This window comes from Uloborus diversus, chromosome 5, assembly GCF_026930045.1.
Source record: "Uloborus diversus isolate 005 chromosome 5, Udiv.v.3.1, whole genome shotgun sequence".
NCBI classification, from domain to species: domain Eukaryota; kingdom Metazoa; phylum Arthropoda; class Arachnida; order Araneae; family Uloboridae; genus Uloborus; species Uloborus diversus.
This window is the reverse complement of record NC_072735.1, coordinates 61,835,570-61,856,891: the sequence shown is the minus strand read 5'-3', so window position 1 is coordinate 61,856,891 and position 21,322 is coordinate 61,835,570. Positions and strand designations below refer to the sequence as shown.

At 36.0% G+C, this 21,322-nt stretch overlaps 1 protein-coding gene across 1 annotated transcript in view; it reads left to right on the top strand.

Annotated features, from left to right (window-relative positions):
- Nucleotides 1–21,322, top strand: part of LOC129222075 (parafibromin-like) — a 75,044-nt gene that overhangs the window by 45,569 nt on the left and 8,153 nt on the right. Inside the window, exons 8-9 of the mRNA XM_054856506.1 lie at nt 20,642–20,737; nt 20,821–20,896. Of these exons, the coding sequence (XP_054712481.1) occupies nt 20,642–20,737; nt 20,821–20,896 (172 nt within the window). The remainder of the gene's footprint in view (nt 1–20,641; nt 20,738–20,820; nt 20,897–21,322) is intronic.

Below are 21,322 nucleotides of genomic sequence, written 5' to 3'. Positions count from 1 at the left end.
CTGCGACAATTTTTTGATAATTGAGTGAAACTTGACACTTCGCTTTAGAAATGAGATTGATTTGTTAAATCCACGTATATGCTGCCTTTCTTTGTCATACATTCTGCAAATTGTTAAATATGTTTAATTTTATGAGCTGCGCAGTGGGAATATTGCATACAGTCGAATCTGTATATTTCGAATTTCACATTAAAGAAAAAAATCAAGATAAAGAGGTTTTGAGATACGGGGGCAAGAAATTTTTTATGGAAATTTGAAATTTGATGGTGAAAATTTGAAATCGATACTAAAGACGATATTGAGCTCTTGATTAAAATTCCCCTTTATTAGTTTTGTTAGGTATTCATTCTATTATTACATTATTAAGTGCTTTATTGCAAGTTTAAGAAATCATTTTGACAGTAAAAGAAACTTTAAGCATATCTTTTTCAAGAAAAAGTCTTTTATTGCTTTTTAGTCCCTGATTTTTTTTTTTTTTTGATTCATTATTTATATCCTCTTGAGGTTAGCAAATCTAACTTGGCCAGTATTCTACGGTTTTCCTTTTTTCATCACTTGAAAAAAAAACTTATACTTTCTTTTCACTCCTATCATTTCGGGTTTCTAAAGAGTCACAATTTTAAGAAAGAGAGCAACCAAAGAACAGTACTAATCCAGATAACAGAGCGAAATGGCTTTTAACTGGAATGACCTTTAACCATAAACTTGAAATGTTCATCTTGCATGTCAAACCTGTGAATTTCACCCCTTTACTCTTCTTCCAAGAAAGTGCGCGAAATGACTGTCCTTTGGTTAATCTTCCAGGAAAGCCTATTCATGGAACGCATTTCTCCCTCTTTTCCACTGCCTCCTCAGCTCTTGAAGACAATTGCTCTGTTTCTGAGTTGAAGTAAATGTTTTTGTTTGCTGCTTTAAGATCATTGGGCTTCGAATCCGAAAATGATAGCATAACTGGAATTCGAGACGATAGAGTTTTTGTTGGTCTGGTCTCGTGTGTGTCATAGGTCATAGTCAAAACGACCTTTGCTAACCAGAGTATCCATTGCAATCACATTGATTTTTCAGCCAGTATTTACAGCGTATTCTTTTGTAAACATGCAGTCTGTTTAAAATAGTACATTCTAAGTGAAAGTTGTTGCATAATGAAGCGAGCAAAACCGATAACAAGCTTTTTTAAACCCAAAGAAAAAAAATAAAATGACGAAAAGGATTGCTCTAAAAAGAGAAAGTTAACGTCGTCTGAAGAAAACGAAGTACAGTCTGCAAAGCAGCATTAGTCCCATCGGACCCTTCTGAAGGTAATTTTATTTTAATTCAAAAGAAAAACTGCATAGTATTACATGAATAATATGTTTAAAAACAAAATAAATCTGTATTATTTCTGTTAGCTTGGTTCGCATTAAAAAGTAGAAAATAAAAAAGACTTCTGTTTATAATACTCGAAAATTGCTGTTGCTCTCTCAAATAGATATTTTTGTAAATTCTAAAGCAGCTAATAAAATTAAAAATAAAGACTTGTGAGGAGAACAGATGGTATGCATTTGAGCAAATAACTTTCTACCGCCTATATTTCTTCCCTAACTTTTTTTATTCAAATTTTCTTAACTGCTTTAGAATTAGCATAAATGTAAATATGCTAATTCTAAAGCAGTTAAAAAAACGATATGAAAAGCATTTTCATTTTTTGCGGGTTATAATCCAAGAAGTCTTTTTTTATTTTATTTCATACTTTTAGTGCAAACCAAGTTGGTAAAAATAGTCTTTATAGTCTGACCACCGATGATATTGAAAGTCAAACATCCAGTTTACAGGCGGAAATGGAAGTACCTATTAGCTTTCAGGGATGCCAGATTTTGTAGATGTATGTTAGCCTCTAAATTAAGCAGTCACACTGAAATGAACGGAACACGCTCATCAGATATGTGATTTCCCACTGATTTGGATAGACTGCTTTTGACAAGAGGTTGCTAGAAAATTTCACTTTAAATTAAATGGAGGGAAAAGAAAAAAAGTTGAATTTTCCATAACATTAAAAAAAAAAAAATTCTTTGCTTTTGTTTTGTTTGACACAAGTATCTGAATTGGGGCACCCCATTCCAAAGTATGTAAGATTCCCCTCCCTCTTATTTTTTTAATACAATATATATATATATATATATATATATATATATATAAAAGAAGTACCCCCCCCCCCCCCCCCCCGAAAGTCGGGTCTAGCTACGCCACTGACCAAAACGGACCCTTCACAAAATTCTGGTAAACAAAAACGGATCTTTCACAAATTGTTTATTGAAAGAGCAAATCTCAAATTAAAATAATACAGCATATTTAAAGCTAAATTAGAGGAATCAACTTATACAAAATCAGCTAATTTTGCAAAAGAAAAAAAAAAAATCGGCACTCTTGTGATGCTACTGCAAGCCATAAATAATTACAACCAACCTCCAAATAAATATAATGCCTGTTGTTGGTTTCTTTGAAAGAAATTAACAGCTAAAAGTCAGTTTCGTTTATAATTCTGCTTGTTTGTTTTATGCAGCGGTGTTGTTGTAAACTTCTTTGGAAAAGCGTCAACATTCTCTGAATAGGCGTAGTAAGCACTTTTCTCCCCACTCATGATTTAATCATCAATAATATACAGCAAAATGAATTTAGAACTGCAAAGGATAGTATGGGTGGGGCGGATGTGATCGCTTCAAATAGGGTTACAAAATGTAAACTTATCGAAACTGTTATTTTGGGAGAAAGTTATATGGGTTTGGTTTTTCGATACTAAAAAAGGATAATTAACTTTAAATAAACTTTTATTTACCGTTATTTTTTTCTATAGATGTCTACATTTTGAAAAACGCAATCTTTTTACATCCAATATGAGAATCATATTTCATTCTTTTTTTCAAGCTAACTTCGCTTTATTAGGATGCAAACAAAGGAAAAATCTCTTTATTTTTGTAACAAAGCTTATTTCAAGTTTTTAAAGGGGAATTCCATTTTCTTTTATGAGTCAATAATTAAAATGCTGAATCGATGGTTCATTTTTTATTTTATTTATTTATTTATTTTTGCTTCAACTGTGTCCAGATATTAATGATATGTTTATCATAGGACTCTAAAATGCAATTCAAAAGTAATTTTATCAAAAATATTTATTTTACAAGCCGTTTTTATACTTTTGATTCCTTCAATTTGAGGATTGCATCCGCTGTGGAAATCTGATTTTTCGAATTTTCGATGTTTAGTACGCTTAGTTAAGAGGTAAACAAATAAAATATTTTTTTATTTTCGGGAAAATCACGGAGTTTATAAGGTTTGAACGAAACTCTGTGCTCTTAAACAGAGTTTTGGGTTAAAAAGTTAAATGCTGAACCCCTGCCTAATTTTTTTTTCTTACAGTTATTTTAAATACTATACAAAAAATATTTCTAGTATAATTTAACATGATGTAGAATGGTAGATAAATATTGATGCTTGAGGGGTGCCCATCACCCAGGGAGAGATGCCTCCCCCCTCTCTTCAAATACTAGAAAAACACACAAGAATGATATTCTCAACAGAAAAGAGAGAAAACACTCAACTTTAAGTGTCAATGATGCAGTTTCCACCATTTCGTTTTTACAAGAAAAAAAAACATTTTTTTAATTATTTGATTTTTCACAAAAATAATTGATTTTTCACAAAATTATTTTATTTTTCACTAAAAACGGACCCTGTGAAAAATCCTGGACAGACCCCTGGTACTTGATCAGCATTTCTAAAATGAGTTAATTCATTTGAACTGCTAAAAAATATGTTCTTGACCATAATATTTATAAGATTTCTTGCTGATTTACTTATTGCTATGCATATGAATGCAGCAACTTGCTTCAAGTTTAGTACAATAATTATTTTTTTGTTACTGAATGATGAGACTAAACAATATGTTCTAGGCTCATATATTCATTTTTCACCTTCTGTTTAATTACATATTACTTTTACAAATTCACCTTAAGTTCAAAAACTTTTAACGAAGAATGTCTGAACATCAACTTAATTGCAGAAAATGCTTTTAATATTCCAAATAATCTTCATACTAATTTAGGGAAATTAAAAAAAAAAAAAAAGAAAGAAATAGAAATAATTACTTTTATGATATTATGAGTGCAAATCAAAAATAAATCTTTTGATTGATGTTATGAATTTTAAAAAAGACAAGTTAAATAAAAAGTGCTGTATGAAATTAAGAATATTAAAACAAATGGATTGCATTCTATGCTAAAGATCAATATATACAGCAGTCAAAGCTCCAGCCACTAGTTGGCTGAAGCTTCAGTATTTGGTTCTTTGTGCCATCACTTAACACGATTCACCTGGAAAAGTGCTCTTAGTGAACAACTATTTATTCCCCTTCATTCATAATTACAGAGCTCTAGTTCTTCAATAGTTGAGGAGGGAGAGCAGAATGAACTCTCTTCTTCTCCTGCTATAACACCGGGAAGGAAAGAAAGAGAGACTGCAGAAGATGATTGTGACCTGTATGGCAGGCTACTAGCAACTAAGTTGCGACAATTGTCGCAGGAAGATCGTGCCCTGGCAATGCACCAAATTGATAGATTTGTGCTCAAAATAACTGACTGGTTACAAAAATCTGAAATTTGAGATTGTATATTGAAAATATGATAGATAAATTAATTTATCGTTTCACATGAATTTTGTCATTCTTTTTAAATTTTAGTATATATTTTTAGTTTTGCTTTTCAGCCTTCAAGTTATTACAATCTCAGTATTGATAAAATGGCGTTTAATAATAATTAAGTTTATTAAATATTCTGTAACAAGAAATTTTCAAATACTTAATTTCAAAGGCAATGAAATAATATTGAATGAACCAGCACTAAATCTTGAAACTACATATAAGAATAACAACAATATTCTGTTTGCCAAAATTAAGGATAAGAAACAAAGAAAAATTGTAACTTTTTGAGGACCAAAAGCTTTGAAGTTGAATTTGGAAATTCGTGGTATTACCAGAGGGATTAAAAATATTTTTGAAAAATTTTTTTTGCTAACGTTAAGATTTTGTTGCCTCAATGACACAGGAGAAAAAACATCTAAATCACCTATCTGATACATTATAAAAATTTTGAACTTTAAGGACACATATGTACCATAATATTCCTTAAAGAGTTTTAAAAATGCAGAAAGAAACCTTAAATATTTTGACTTGTCAATCATCATACTTATGCAAAGCAATTTTGAATACTTTTCATTAGTAAAGTGTTTCTTTTAGTAGAAAAAGACAACTGTGTGCAACTTTAACACCTTGCCCATAACATTCTAAACAGAAACTAAATATTAGATTTTAAAAAGACCATTAGCACTAAGCATAAAGAATGAAAGTTTTATAAGGAAATGCTGTAGAAAAATTATTAAAATTAAAACAAAGCTATTTGTACAAATAATATGAAATGAAATAAAAGGGGGCTCAGACAAACCTAATACAGCTACCAGAGGGCGATTGTAATAGCCCCAAACATAAGTCTTAAAGCAGACCAGTAGCTGAAGCAAAATTCGGCAAACACCTAATAGGAGTGTCATGAATCTCCTACGGTTCAAGCAAATGATGAACAAAGTGTTCAAACTTGTGGGGAGAAAGCACTTCAAAATCACACAGAATATGAGTAACAGTTTCCTCATGAAAGAGGCAACACCTGCAAGTTGGATCATTACTGACACCCATTACAGCAAATTGCCACTCTAAGGTGCAAATGCCAGTAAGAAGACCAATAGTCTTCCTAATTCTATTTCTATTAAAACTTAAAAGTTCTTATGCTCTAATACAAGGACAATTCCTATTAAGCTCCTTAGCCCGATGTTGCCCAACCCGAAGTTATGCCAGTCATGATATCAAAAACAGCAGTCCTAATAAGATTTTTTGAAGTCCTATTTGCTTGTTCAGGACCAACAAAAGGATTATCAGAACCTTCTTAGCAAGGTCATCAGCTATTTCATTAATTTGACACCATCGTGCCCAGGTACCCATCAGAGAATATCGTATCACATGCTTCCCATCAATAGTTCCAATACAGTGCGTTAACTTCCTTCGAAATTTTCAACTATTCCACTAAACTTAAAGGTATCTAAAAAAGACAATTCTTATGAGTAAGACTACTTGTAACTTATAGAGTAGTTAAAAAATCCTCATAGGAAGTATTTCAATTTCTGAATTGTTTTGCAAAATCTTTTAAACATTATAATAATTAAGAAATAAAGTGTGATCATATGAATATTATTTAAAATACCTCAGAAAACGTAGGAAAATACCTTAGGTCCACCATTCCAAGAGGGTAAGAGGGTGAGAGCGGCAAAAGATATGTACTCGATGCATCTTATATTGAAGGGAAAAAAATCATGCCGACGCATGCAAATACATTAATTTGTCAAAGCAAAGGGAAGGAGGCAATTCCCTTTCCTTGTCTGAAGTGACAATAAGGAAAAAATAAGTAGGGTAACTTGATATGAATGCAAGATTTTTATTAAATATTATATGCACATTATGTTTACTATAGTGAATAAATTTGAAATTAATATTTATTATTAATATAATGATAAAATTGTAAGTTATATTGCTGGCTACATTTACAATTGCTGCACTAAGCATTCATTAAATAATTTATTTCTTTTTCACAAACATTAAGGATATAAGTAATATATAAATATGTATTTGCATCCTGATAGTAAATTAAAAATGATTGCATTAATTAACCTTGAAAGCAAATATGAGTCAAGAAGAAGTAATTATTCAGCTACTGAATACTTTCAAAACCAGGAGCGGATATAAAATAAATTATTTCAAGAAGGAGCCAAAGATTATGTAATTTCTCCAAATTTAAGTTTGAAAATAAGAAAATTCTCATTTTCAGAGTAGTTTTGGATTAAGTAAATTTAGTTCAGAGGGGCCCCGAGACCCTACTGCTCCTCTCTTAGATATAGCCCTGACGTATACAGGTAAAATCTCAACATACTGTATTTCCAAGTATTTAGCTAATACTAAGTCAGTTAATAAGCCAGGTATTCAACTAAATTAAATATTCAGCACTGATTGATTTGGCTGACTAGTAACTGTTGAGCACTAATCATTTAGTGTATTTATTTAAAAGCATTTCAACTTTATTACCTCATACTTGACTATAAATTCAAAAATAATAACCTGATCGGCTAGTCCGGGATGCCCGACTGTGCCAACAGCTGAGTGGGCAACTTCAAGCAATTTTTTTATTGAACTTAATACATTTAATTCAAAACTAACATTTTTTAAAGTGTTAAAAGAATTAAGAAAAAACCATGTAATTTGCTTACTCGATGTTAAAAAAAGCCTGGAAAAAAGTTTACTTTTTTTCTATCCTAAGCTGGGACAAAGTAAAGAGCCAAAGTCGACACATGCAAATGCTTTCCTCTCTTATCAACTTTCTCTCTAGTTTTTTGAGCCCTGGGGGGCATGACTCCCACATTGAGGAAATGGGAAAGGGCCAGAGAAATTGGGGTCAGGCACAGTATGAAAAAGGGCTCAGGAAGAAAAAAGAGCGTTAAAAACTTAAATTTCTAATTTTTACATCTATTAAAAAAAAATTTAAATTGTCTGCACCATCAGGCAAAGCAGCTCCGGCCTGTTATAAATGCATGAACCATGCTTTGGGGTGTTTATACATGAGCAGGGACGTGCACAAAGGGGGGGGGAGAGAAGGGACACCTGTTAGACTGATTCTGAGCCTGAATGGGGCCCGAGATTTTTAAATAAGGGGATTGAAATATATGGGACGTAGTGGTTAACAATATGGAGGGCCCCATGAAAATCATTTGTGACGGGCTCCAAAATTTCTATGCGCGCCCCTGTACAAGAGAATCCTTTGAATATCAAAAAACGGCCTGAAATGAGTAAAGTTGCATTTGGAAGTTCCTAAGGGGGTCTTTTACACATTTTTTTTTTGGGGGGGGGGGGGAATCATTGTTAATATCAATGCAAACTCAAGTGGTGTTATAATTTGGCAAACACTTGGCAACATATCGCCGAGCTTTTGGCTTTTTTTACTTTCTTCTATATCTAATGTATAGAAGAAAGTATTGGATTCGTGCAAATTTTCGAATTTCGAATTTTGACGGATTCGAACATTTTGAGGTGTGCTGAGTCCATTTTGACTATTTTTGGAAAATGTCTGTGTGTATGTGTGTGTGTGTGTGTATGTGTATCACGTCTGTGTGTGACCAGTTTTTTGTGGCCGCTCTACAGCAAAAACTACCGCATGAAATCGAACGAAATTTGATACACATATGTGCCCCTATGTGAACTTGTGCCCATTGGTTTTTGGCGCGAATTCCTCCAAGGGGGGTGGAGCAATGGGACGTTTTTTGAGTTTTGCGTGACTGCTATTCCCCAGGAAATAATTGGCGGAATCAGACAAAATTTGGTCCATATGTTGTCCCTAACAGGTACAGATTCTGATTCAATTTTGGTGTCAATAGCTGAAACGGGGGTTGAGCTATAAAACGTTTTTTGCCGTCAGTTGTGACTGCTGTATCTCAATAAATAATGAACGTAATCAAACAAAAATTTATCGACAAGTAGTCCTTAGAGGATATAAGAAATGATTATATTTTGGTGTCAACAGCTAAAAAGGGGGCGGCGCAATCGAACGTTCTTTTTTTTCCATTGTGAGTGCCATATCTCAAGAAGTAATGCTACGTTCTGGATGAAATTTGGAATAAATATGAATCCATATGTAAACAGGCGTTGGTTTGATTTTGGCGCCAATCGCTCCATGGGGGCTGATTTTTTTTTTATTTGTGTGAATAAAAATAGCTTTTTAATTGCAACAATAAGAAAGATAAATCGTAACAGACTGTCGTCTGCGTTCAGCTCGTGCTTTTAATTGCATGGAAATGATCCGAAATATTATCTCAATGATTTAAAATTTTTAACTGTTGCCATCTTGTGTCTGTTAACAGATAAATGTTTGTAATTATTTTAAGCAAGGCTTTTAAAATAATTTTCAATTTTCATTCTTTGCTTTGCTTTTGAGATAAATCAGGAATTGGGATGGTCATCAAGTTTTGGCATGTGTAATTTTGTTTTCGTTGGGAATATTGCTTCCTCGTTAAGCATGGGGAGGGATCAGAATTATAAGAAAGATATAGAAGAAAGTTTCGTGATGGCCACAACATACTAGTTTTTTTTAAAATTGGGTTTCATTTTGGTCACTATTGGCGATATTTAGAGAGTTAACCATTGAACCACATTAAAATGTCCAATATTGGGGAAATTAATCTGTATAAAACGTTTTGTTTTGCTTCAGTTTGCAACAAACTTGGGACAAAAATATTTAAAGTGTTTCTTTGCTTACTCCAAGGCACTACTATTATCATTAAATTGGCATAAAAGGAAGTCATGTGATGCACACATCAGCTTGTTTTTGTTTCAGAAAATCAACATCAATGGTTGGGTCAAAGGTAACTTGTCAGCGTATTAGTGCTGTGATTAGGATCTGTGTTAGGTTTGCTCCAACTATAGTGCTTTATATTTCCACTGATCAACCATGCTGTTGAAATTTATGCATTACTTAAGACTTCTTTTATCTCTTAAAACTGTAATTATGTACTAAATTGTGGCAAAATGTATAAAGTATTGTTAAAGGTTTCGGTGCAATTTCAACTTTCTTGAAAGGATGACACAGTTCTTGAGAGAAACACAAGAGATTTATTTACACTATGTACAGGAAAGATCATTGACAACTGCTAAATTAATCATCAGCAATTAAGCAAATAACAATTAACACCGTAAACTCAATGGTTACACACATATTTACATGCAAATAAACAAAAATACAGCTCAAAAGGCTTCACAAAACAGAGCAATAGATGCTCTCCAGTATACCGGTGCAACGATTCACAAGCAAAAACTAACTCGAGACTGACTTTTTTATCACGCGGGAAGCTTTTTATAGACATCGAAAGAGAACTCTCAAATATTCCACAGGATTCCTGAAAATCGTAAACCGTTATTTTATTTCTTTCCATTCACAAATTTTATCATTCAGAAATGAGGGTACCGTATACTTCGGCCAGAATGTACGGGGGCTGTATATTCATTACAAGAAACTATTTACAGGTTACGTTACTACAATAATTTTAGATGAAAGATAATTTAGTAAACGCCTAATTTAGCTAGATCACGACAAATTAATCACATAAAAATAATTACTATTTATAGAATTTTAACATTGCCCCTTCCTAAGGACTGCACGTCCGGGCAGTACAATCCCCAGAAAGGGTGCCGAACTTCTATCACAAGTTCACAAATACACACATTAAATAATAACCAATAATACACAGAAAACAAAATAATTACAAGAAATATTACTAGACATTAAAAGCAAAAATTATCTACAACTTTTATGTTATCAACTGTGATTGTTTACGTAATACTCATGAACTATGGCCATAGTATGGGGCTAACCGATCATAATGTATAACCCTAGGTTTTGCATTAGGTGATTTTTGGATCCTCACTACGACGTCATTCAGTCGGTTAAGGACTTTATAGGGTCCATCCCAATGTGACTGCAATTTGGGTGAAAGACCTTTCCGTCGGATGGGATTCCATAACCAAACCTTGTCACTTTCGTTGAATTCATGTCCAGTGGACCTTGTGTAGTATCGGGTCTTCCATCTTTTCCACCGCAATGTTAATTCGCTCCCGTGTGAAATCATGAACGTCTTCCAACCGGGCCTGGAGATCCTGGATGTACTCCTCAGGCGATGAAGGCGCATCCGGAGGACGACCGAAGACGAGATCACAAGGTAGCCGAAGCTCTCGTCCGAAGAGCATCTGAGATGGGGCAAATCCGGTAGTCTCATGGACAGAACTGCGGTAGACCAGCAGGAACAAAGGTATCTTCTTGTCCCAATCCTGTTGATTTCGTGAGACCATAAGCGAGAGATTATTCAGGATTGTGTGGTTAAATCTCTCCACCATGCTGTCCGATTGTGGGTGTAGTCGATGGAAACAAGAATGTATTTGTTCCCATCAGCAGTTCTTGGTAGAGGACCCAGGATGTCGATCCCAATTCGTTCGAAAGGAGCTCCAACGTTGTACAGATGTAGCTTCCCTCTGCTTCTTTTCTTCGGTCCTTTACGAGCAGCACAGGCATCACAAGAATAGCACCACTTCTCCACGTCATCCTTCGCCTTGCTCCAGAAGAAGCGCTCCCGAACTTTATTGAGGGTTTTCAAGTCACCAAAATGTTCTCCAGTCGTACTACTATGTAGTTCCTTCAGAACATCTGAAATCCTTGATCGGGGAAGTAGTAACTGCCACCTTGATGTTTTGCCATCGTCCGATTCCCATTTTCGGTACAGTACGCCATTTCGTAAATGGAGTGAGTTCCATAAAGCCCAGTATCTTTTTGTTGCAGGACTGAAGGAGGAAATGTCCTGCCAGCTAGGTCGCCCACTGTCACTTCCCATGAACTCCAAAATTGGTTTTATGTCTGGGTCTTCAAGTTGATCTTTTCGAACTTGGTCGTCACTTCATGTATCAGGTTTTGATGATGTTGAGGTCACTGTCACCTGACAGGCAGTAGGGCTAGTCGTTCCATACTGTTTCTCGATTCGGAAACAATAGTGGCAGTTCTCAGGACAGGGTCTCCTTGATAAAGCGTCTGCATTACCATGAGACAACCCTTTTTGGTGCTTGATCTTCATGTCATATTCCTGGAGTCGCTGTATCCACCTGACTTTCTGGCCTTCCGGATTTTTGAAGTTCAAAAGCAAAGTTAACGAGGCATTATCTGTCCGAAGCAGAAATTTTCAGCCGTAGAGGTAATGATGGAGGTGTTCTACAGCTTTCACTATGGCCAGTAACTCCTTTCTGGCGACACAGTAATTTTGCTCCGGCTTTGATAAGCATTTGCTCCAGTAAGTGATGACATGTTCGTTGCCGTCTATATCTTTGGATAAAACAGCTCCAATGCCCTCGTTGCTCGCATCAGTGTCGAGGATGAAGGATTTTTCAGGCTGTGGGTATGCGAGGATAGGCGTCGATGTTAAGCCTCCTTCAGTTGTAGAAATGCATCTTCACATTCTTTGTACCATTCAAATTTTTGCTTGTTCTCCGTCAGCTTATGCAAAGGTCGTGCAATGTTGGAAAAACCTTTCACAAACTTCCTGTAGTACGTGCAGAGCCCTAGGAAACTTCGCAGCTGATGGATGTTTTCGGGACGATTCCAACTGTTGACCGCAGATACCTTTTCTGGATCGGTTTGTACACCCTCAGAAGAGATGATGTGACCAAGGTAGTTCACTTCCCGGTGGAACAAATTACATTTGGATGGGCTTAACTTCAGATTGGCTTCCTTAAGCTTTTGCAGCACTTTCCTAAGATTAGCAAGATGTTCTTTGAAGCTGCGTCCTACGATGATGAGATCGTCCACATAGACCAGACAGGATTCGTAGGAGAATCCTCTTAACACTGTCTCCATAAGATGCTTGAATGTAGCTGGTGCATTGAAGAGGCCGAAGGGCATGACTTTAAACTGCCCTAAGCCTTGTCCAGTTGTAAACGCTGTCTTCTCTCGGTCATCAGGGTGTATCTCAACCTGCCAGTAGCCGCTCTTCAAGTCCGGGGTCAAGAACCACTTGTGTCCGGAAAGAGTGTCCAAGGTGTCATCTATCCGTGGAAGAGGGTAACTGTCTTTCTTGGTGATTTCATTCAGCCGTCGGTAATCAACACAAAATCTGGTGGAGCCATCTTTCTTTCGAACCAAGACGATGGGAGAGGCCCAAGGACTGGACGAGGGTTCGATGACATCATTCTCTTGCATCTATTTCAGGAGGGTCTCAACCTCTTCCTTCTTGGCGAACCGTAGTCGTCTTGGATGCTGTTTAATAGGGGGGTGTTCTCCAGTGTAGATCCTATGCTGCGTTAAATTTGTACGGCCAACATCCTCCGATGTAGATGAAAACAGATGCTTGAAGTCGTCCACCAATTGTTCTGCAGCAGTTCTTTGATCTTTCGATAATGGTGCACTCCCAATTAACTTCGATGTCAAGGACTCAGAAGACACATTCTCGGGGAAATTGATTCTTCTAATGATGCAGTTTACTGGAGTACACTTTGCTAACACTTCCCCTTTTCGGATATTCCTTGGCCTTTCACTCACGTTGGCGACTCTCACAGGAATTACATTCTTAGAAAGGTCCTCAAGCTTAGATGCTACCAGCACTCCTTTTGGGTTATGGGTTAAGTTGGGGTATTCAATGAGTTCAAATCGAAAACTATTGCTTTCTTCAATGGAGCCAGGTATTAATGCTTCTGACCTTGAGGGAATCGATAAATCTGTTTGGGCTATTATTTGATGAGTGGATTTTAGCGTTGAAGATGGCTATGTCTTCTCTCCTCGAGTGCAGTTCATTAGTCTTGAAGTCTAGGGTGAAGACATAATTCTTTAAAAAGTCCAATCCGAGAATGAAGGGGTCTGTGATCTCAGCGATGAATGCCGTATGATGGTAGGTGGCATTCCGAAGCACTATATCCGAGTGCACTTTACCTTCAATCTCGATTTTGTCAGTCACAGCCTGGAGACTTACGCGTGGCGATGTTCACAACAGTTTCAATCCAAATTCACGAGCCACATCTGTCCTAATGATTGTCACATTGACTCCAATGTCGACAATCGGTTTGCAGGGACTCCCATTTACATGTTCTTAAATGAAAAGTCCATTACTGCTGCTACTAGAAGAGGAAATCTGCAGAGCTCTGGTGGTGGTGATTTCCTTTCCCCGCATAGCTTGGCGAGCCGGACAACTCCTTCGCAGGTGCCCTTCACTACCGCATTTCCAGCACTTCTGCTCTTGTTTCTTTTGGGCTGTTATTCTGTTCAGATGTCTTGCCAAGTCACCGAGTTGCCTCTCAAGTTCAGCGAGGTGGGACGACCTGGAATCAGACTCATCAGCTTCCTGAGTCCGGATTAGATGGCGATCCATACAGATTGCTTCTTGGGCGGCCTCGTATCTAATCGCATACACCAAAGCGGATTTCAGATGGTTTACATTCACCATCCGGAGAGCCTTCTGGATTTCAGGATTCCAAACTCCGTCGATGAAGTAATTGAGTGCTAGGTTGTCTCGAACATCTGCAGGACAGTCGCAAAAAGCAAGATGAGACAGTCTCTCAACGTCCGCCGCAAGCTCTTGCAGGGTTTTCCCGGTTTTCTGGAAACGGGACTTCAACTGGAGTCGGCTGAAATCTTTCTGGCACTTCTCACCGAAGCAAAGCTCCAACGCAGATGTGAGGGCGGCGAAATCCAGGTGCTGGCTGTCCGAAAGGGTCTGAAGACTGTCTGCTGCGTCACCTCTCAGGGATGCTGCAAGATGACAGGCCTTGGTAACCGAGTCCCATTCATTTGCTTCGGAAACTATCAGAAACAGGGTCTTATACACTTGCCATGAAGACTTGACGTCAAATGTGGCGAGCTTAATTGAAGGTCATGTAGTCGAGTGCACAACGTCAGCAGCACCGCTTCCAAGCGTCACCAATTTCTTTTCCAGGTCTCTAAAGATCTCTTCTTGAAGTTAATGAAATTTTCTATCTTCTTCCAATTTATTTTCTACAGCATTGCATCGGCCTTCAACGGTACTCAATTTTTCTTCAAATTTTCCTTCGATTTTGTTTTCCACTGCGATGAATCGGCCTTCAACTGCCTCAAATTTTCCTTCAATAGCATCAACTCGATGCTCTATCTCATTAAATTTATTTTCCATCACAGTCTTTATCGAAGTAAGGTCGTTTTTAATTTCCTCTTGGTCAGAAGCTAAATAATTTTTCAGCACCGTTAAATCACTTTTCAATGGTTCTTGATTTGCCGCCAATTCATTTTTTAACTGTTCTTGATTTGCAGTAAAACTTGTAGTCAAATTACTTTTTAATTGGTCTTAATTTGCCGTAAAACTTGCAGTCAACTCATTTTCTTCTATATCTAATATATAGAAGAAAGTATTGGATTCGTGCAAATTTTCGAATTTCGAATTTTGACGGATTCGAACGTTTTGAGGTGTGCTGAGTCCATTTCGACTATTTTTGGAAAATGTCTGTCTGTCTGTGTGTATGTGTGTGTGACCAGTTTTTTGTGACCGCTCTACAGCAAAAACTGCCGCATGAAATCGAACGAAATTTGGTACACATATGTGCCCCTATGTGAACTTGTGCCCATTGGTTTTTGGCGCGAATTCCTCCAAGGGGGGTGGAGCAATGGGACGTTTTTTGAGTTACGCGTGCTTGCTATTCCTCAGGAAGTAACTGGCGGAATCAAACAAAATTTGGTTCATATGTTGCCATTAACAGGAACAGGTGCTGATTCAATTTTGGTGTCAATAACTCAAACGTGGGTTGAGCTATAGAACGTTTTTTGTCATCAATTGTGACTGCTGTATCTCGAGAAATAATGAATCGAATGAAAGAAAAATTTATCCACAAATAGCCCCTAGAGGGTATAAGTGCTGATTCTATTTTGGTGTCAATAGCTCAAAAAGGGGGTAGCGCAATCGCCCGTTCTTTTTTTCATTGTGAGTGCCCTATCTCAAGAAGTAATGCTTTGTTCTGGTTGAATTTTGGAATATATGTGAATCCATATGTAAACAGGCTTTGGTTCAATTTTGGCGCCAATCGCGCCAAGAGGTGCTGATTTATTTTTATTATCATTATTTTTTAGCGAATAAAAATAGCTTTATTAATGCAACAATAAGAAAGATAAATCGTAATAGATTATTGTCTGCGTATTTCTCGTGTTTTTAATTGTATGGAAATGATCGGAAATATTATCTCAATGATTTAAAATTTTTAATTGTTGCCATCTTATGTTTGTTAACAAATAAAATATTTGTAATTAATTCAAGCAAGGCTTTTAAAATAACTTTCAATTTTCGCTCTTTGCTTTGCTTTTGCAATAATTCAGACATTGGGATGGTTGTCAAGTTTTTGCATGTGTAATTTTGTTTTTGTTGGGAATATTGCTTCCTCGTCAAGCATGGAGAGGGATCAGAAAAAAAAAGAAAAATATAGAAGAAAGTTTCGTGATAGCCACAACATACTAGTTTTTTAATTGGTCTTGATTAGCCGCCATATCACTCTTCACAGAGTTGATTGTGTCAAGAAGTTGTTTTAATTGTTCATCCATTGCGCGAGTAATCACCATAAAAATAAAGTCCAATTTCAAACAGTCTTTATGCCAAAATGTCCAAAGTCACACTTACTCCAAGAAAGTCCTAAAGAAGCCCCACGTTGGGCGCCAATTGTTAAAGGTTCTGGTGCAACTTCCACTTTCTTGAAAGGATGACACAGTTCTTGAGAGAAACACAGGAATATTTATTTACACTATGTACAGGAAAGATCGTGTACAACTGCTGAATTAATCATCAGCAATTAAGCAAATAACAATCAACACTGTAAACTCAACGGTTACACATGTATTTACATCCAAATAAGCAAAAATGCAGCTGAAAAGGCTTCACAAATCAGAGCAATACATGCTCTCCAGCCTACCGCTGCAACGATTCCCAAGCAAAAACTAACTCGAGACTTTACTTTTTACAGGGTTCGTACGCTCCTTCAAAACTCCTCCAATACTCCTTCGTTTTGGACATTTTTTTGAAGGGCCCGTCAAACTCCTTCATATTGGCTTTAGCTCCTTCAAAACTCCTTTTTTGGTTCAAGACTACATAATCATCCTCTGTGACAGTAACTTACACTACTTTGATCGACAACTAACTTTGTCACAATGGCAATTTTAATGTAGCAATTTCGTGCATTTATTTTTTTCATAACGATGTGATTTACAAATTCATCATAGCTAAGTTATAAATATTTCATAAGTGAAGTAAAACATGCTTAAATGGTGCTTGGCTATTTTTTCAAGTTTTACAGTTTTACGATTTTTGGTTTTCCCCTCCATCACACTCTCAGCAGCAAGTCAGGTTGTGTAACTATTATTTAAATATTTAATACTACATAAGTAAATGTACTATATTAAGTGATTGTGTTATAAAAAAAAACAACTGTTTAGTAAATCGCAGTTATTATATTGTAGAAAGGGTCATCCACAAGTGATGTCATGCTTTGAGGAGGTGACGGGCTCATGAGGTTGTGACGAATGGAAGAGAGAGGGGGTGACAAAAGTGACATCACACAGTTATTGTAACAATATGATTTTAAAAATTTTGGCATGTGACTAGAGGAGGAGTTAAGTGTGACACTTTGTGATAAAAGGAAAGGGGGTCAAATATGTTGAAAAACAGTGTAACATCATTTAATGACAACCCATTAGTACTCCTTCAAAACATCATTTCACTCCTTCAAAACTCCTCTAAAACTCAGTCATTTTATTTCTGAAATTGTGTACGAAACCTGTATAATCATGCGGGATGCTTTTTATAGACATCGAAAGAAAACTCTCAAATATTCCACAAGATTCCCCAAAATCGTAGACTGTTATTTTATTTCTTTCCATTCACAAATTTTATCATTCAGAAAGGAGGGGACCGTATGCTTCGGCGGAATGTACAGGGGGCTGTATATTCATTACAAGAAACTATTTACAGGTTACGTTACTACAATAATTTTAGATGAAAGATAATTTAATAAATGCCTAATTTAGCTAGATTATGACAAATTAATCACATAAAAATAATTACCATTTACAGAATTTGTATCAGTATTGACCCTTCTTCATACATATAACTACTGAAATAAAGTATTGAAAAAAAGGGCGACCAGCAAAATTTTTTAAAAACAACAAATTGATTTTATCTCCCCCCCATAAAAAAACAAAAACAAAGGGTCTGTGACTGTTTCGGTTGAAGTTGATGAAAATTACAGAAAAAAAAGAGAATAATAAGGTCATAGTATTAAACGAGCATGGGTACCCATGGTGGTGGTGGGGGGAGCAGAGTCAGGGTTACCTAGTTATTGTCTAGACTTTGGTACAGTTAGTTTGTTTAAATGAAGTTAGAACATAATATCATTAAAAAACATTACAACATAGGCTGCTAATGAATGATTGTTATTAAAATTCTTTACTTTAAAATGTTTCTAATTTTAATCTAATCATAATTAATTCGTTTAAATTAATTATTAAAACATTATTAGCAAAAAATTAGATACTTCTTGAAAAAACAGGCATGAAAAATGCAGTCTAGATCGTTAATTGTGGACCTACCCCCTTAATTTTAGAACATAAAAGAGCTGTATGCACCAGTGGTGTATTCAAGGAAGAATACCGCCCAAAAAGCCAATTTTTTTTTGGCCATTGAAAAGATTGAAACTGACTGCACCCCCCTCCCCTCTCCACCGAATTATTTTACCAACTGAATGGCATTTTTAAAAAAATGAAAATTTTAACATAGAATAAATTAATTTTGCCTCTTTCTTTTATGATGCATGTTTGACAACCACACTCAGGGCTGAATTTAGGGGAGTGCAGCCGGGGCTACTGCCCCAGGGCCTCCACAACAGAGGGGCCCACCTACAATAAAATGTTTACAAAATATCCTAACTTTCACGGGTCGAAAATATCGGATATATACATATATATCAAAATATTCGAATATATATATCAAAGTATCGGATATTTTCGAAAATATGATGATCTTTTCGAACCCTGATTACTGGCCTCCACTCCTTCGTTGCCCCGGGGCCTCCACATTTCCAAATCTGACCCTGATCACACTCTCCTTTCTCAACTTCTTTTATGCCTTCTTGGTGTGATGAAAATGCAGGTACTTATGATGACTACATACACACATTGCAAATGCAGCTGCTACTTTGGTGTCGTCCATTCTGTAAGCAAACAAAGCGGAGTAAACTGTTGAAAACACATGGACATTTCGTGGCTTAGCAGACTTCTTTGAGCGCATAACACTCACTGTGAATGTGCCTCTGTTGCGTACTCCTCTCTCTATGACATCATGGATCCCTCGGCCATAAATCTCTCATGAGAGTGAAGGTTCCATGAGGAAGATTGATGGGAGTAAGTGACCAATCAGTGTGGCTAATGGGAAAAACTGAGGTTGGACTTAAGCCTTGCAAGTTCCAAAAGGTTCAGTTTCTCACTGAAGAAAACAAATTCATGTAGTTCCAGAGATGCTGGAAACTTTTAAAATGGACTGCACTTCAGCACTGGACGAGATTGCTATTCGTTAATGAGAAGCTCCTAGCTGTCCAACAAGCTCGTAATGCATTATGAAGTCTCATGACGACAGGGTTTTATAAAACTGTTACGTGGCTCGCTCTCCTTTTTGAAAATCGGTCAGCAAGCCATTGCATAATCTCATTGTGACGTAACTTTCTTCTTTGTACTAGCTAAACTTATTGTTTCACAATTCTATCTTATCAATTGTGGCTTACTTTGAATCTCATGAATAAGCATTTAAAGTTTCATTTGGTTTTATTTACGGAAATTTATAACCTAGAACCAAGTAAGGAATATTATTTGTAAGTACATGCATTAGACTTGTGTCCCACAGCTGAAAATTTCAATACGGATTTGCGCTTCTGCATTACCACAAAGGGCAGCCCTTTATTACCTATTAAATTAACTTATGGGTAAAAGTCTACTCTTTTTATTATTTGTTATATTTTGTTAATATAACTTTATTAAAACTTGTTTGTCTCAGTTATTTTGCCTCACTCTGTTAATGTGTGCTGCCGTTTAAAAAAAAAACTTATTTGTTATAAACCATTTTTAACTTTGAAGCATTTGATTTAAGTTTTAACAGTTATAGTTGAAACCTGTTTTTTGTGTTGTTTGGATCTTTTTGAGATGAGCATTTTGTTAACCCATTTGAATCAGCCTGCAAACATTCTTTAAAATGCAATTACAGTAGAAGACCATTATAACGCACACCTAGGGACCTGAGCTTTTGCGTTATACAAGTTTTGCATTGCATAGATCATTTCCCAAAATTTCAAACTGATATTCAGAATATGTCTATATTGCTTTTCAGAATAAGTTCTAACTGCAATGAGTACTAAAGCACTAATTATACAATAGAAAAATAGGTTTCGCAATCAAAAGAAAGTGAACTACCCTGCACTTCTGCTAGCTTCATGGTTTGCATAACTACTGCATTTTCTTGAGCAATCTGGCATTCCCCTCCCCCCCCCCTGTAAATACTAATTTTCACTTAAAAGCTTTGAATTAAGATGGAAAGATGAAAACGTATTTCAAAATTTAATTTGCCGTTGAATTTTTATGTTTGCAAGTTGGAATTAAGGGTTTTTTTAACTGCAAAACTTATTGTTTACATCGGAAAAGTTGTGTGATTTGTAGAGAATTGCGTTATATAGGTCGGCGTTATAAAGGTATTCTACTGTATTTGACATTGTTTTCATGTCATCTAAGTCAAGCGGTATGTCACACTTGATATCTCATGAGTTCACGACTCCACATAATTTTTTAATGCTCCATTTGCTTTCATTTCCACCTTTTATTATCTGAAAACTTGATTTCTAATCTGGTAATCAATCACTCTTGAAATATTTCTTGTGGGTTTAATGTAAGTTTTATGTTTTATTTCTTGCTATTTGTGTGTGCGAGTGATTTATTCCTTTATTTTTTAGAATTTTGCCAAAAGCCTTTTTCCAGTGCTCCAAAGCATCAAAGCCAGAGAAGAAGGTGGAAACAAAATGAGAATTGAACCTATACAAACACCAAGAGTTAGTAATCCTGATTATTTCAGTGGAAAACTTGTCAAAAAATGTAATCAAATGGCTGCATTAACATTCTTTTCTTTTATTAGACTACACCAATACGTCCAATGACCCAGCCTGTAGTATACAATAGGTATGATCAAGAAAGGTTTAGAAGTAAAGAAGGTATGTTTGTTCTTTCTAGAATTGTTATACTAGTGTGTTTTGCTGTGCACATATTTAATACTTACTGTTTACTAATTAATACATGCATTTTTTGCTCTGTAATTCATTTTGCTTCTCGTGCAAAAGTATCTCATGTAGTTCAGCGGATAAGGTCACTAGGGCTTAATATACAGATGAAGTTTCTTTTGGACCACCATGTAACAAGGGCGCCATGTAGGGAGCCTCCCCCCCCAGAAATAAGAACTTTCTTGCTTTTAGTGCTTTTTTTCTCTGCAAAAATGTGAAAAAAAAAAAAAAATCAGCCACTAATGAATAAGCAATTAAAAATATCAAATTTTAATATCTCTTAACTGTACTGAAATCGGTTTCCATGGGGAAAATATTCTGCTGAACCATGGGGAAAATTTTTGAGACCCCGCCTTAAAG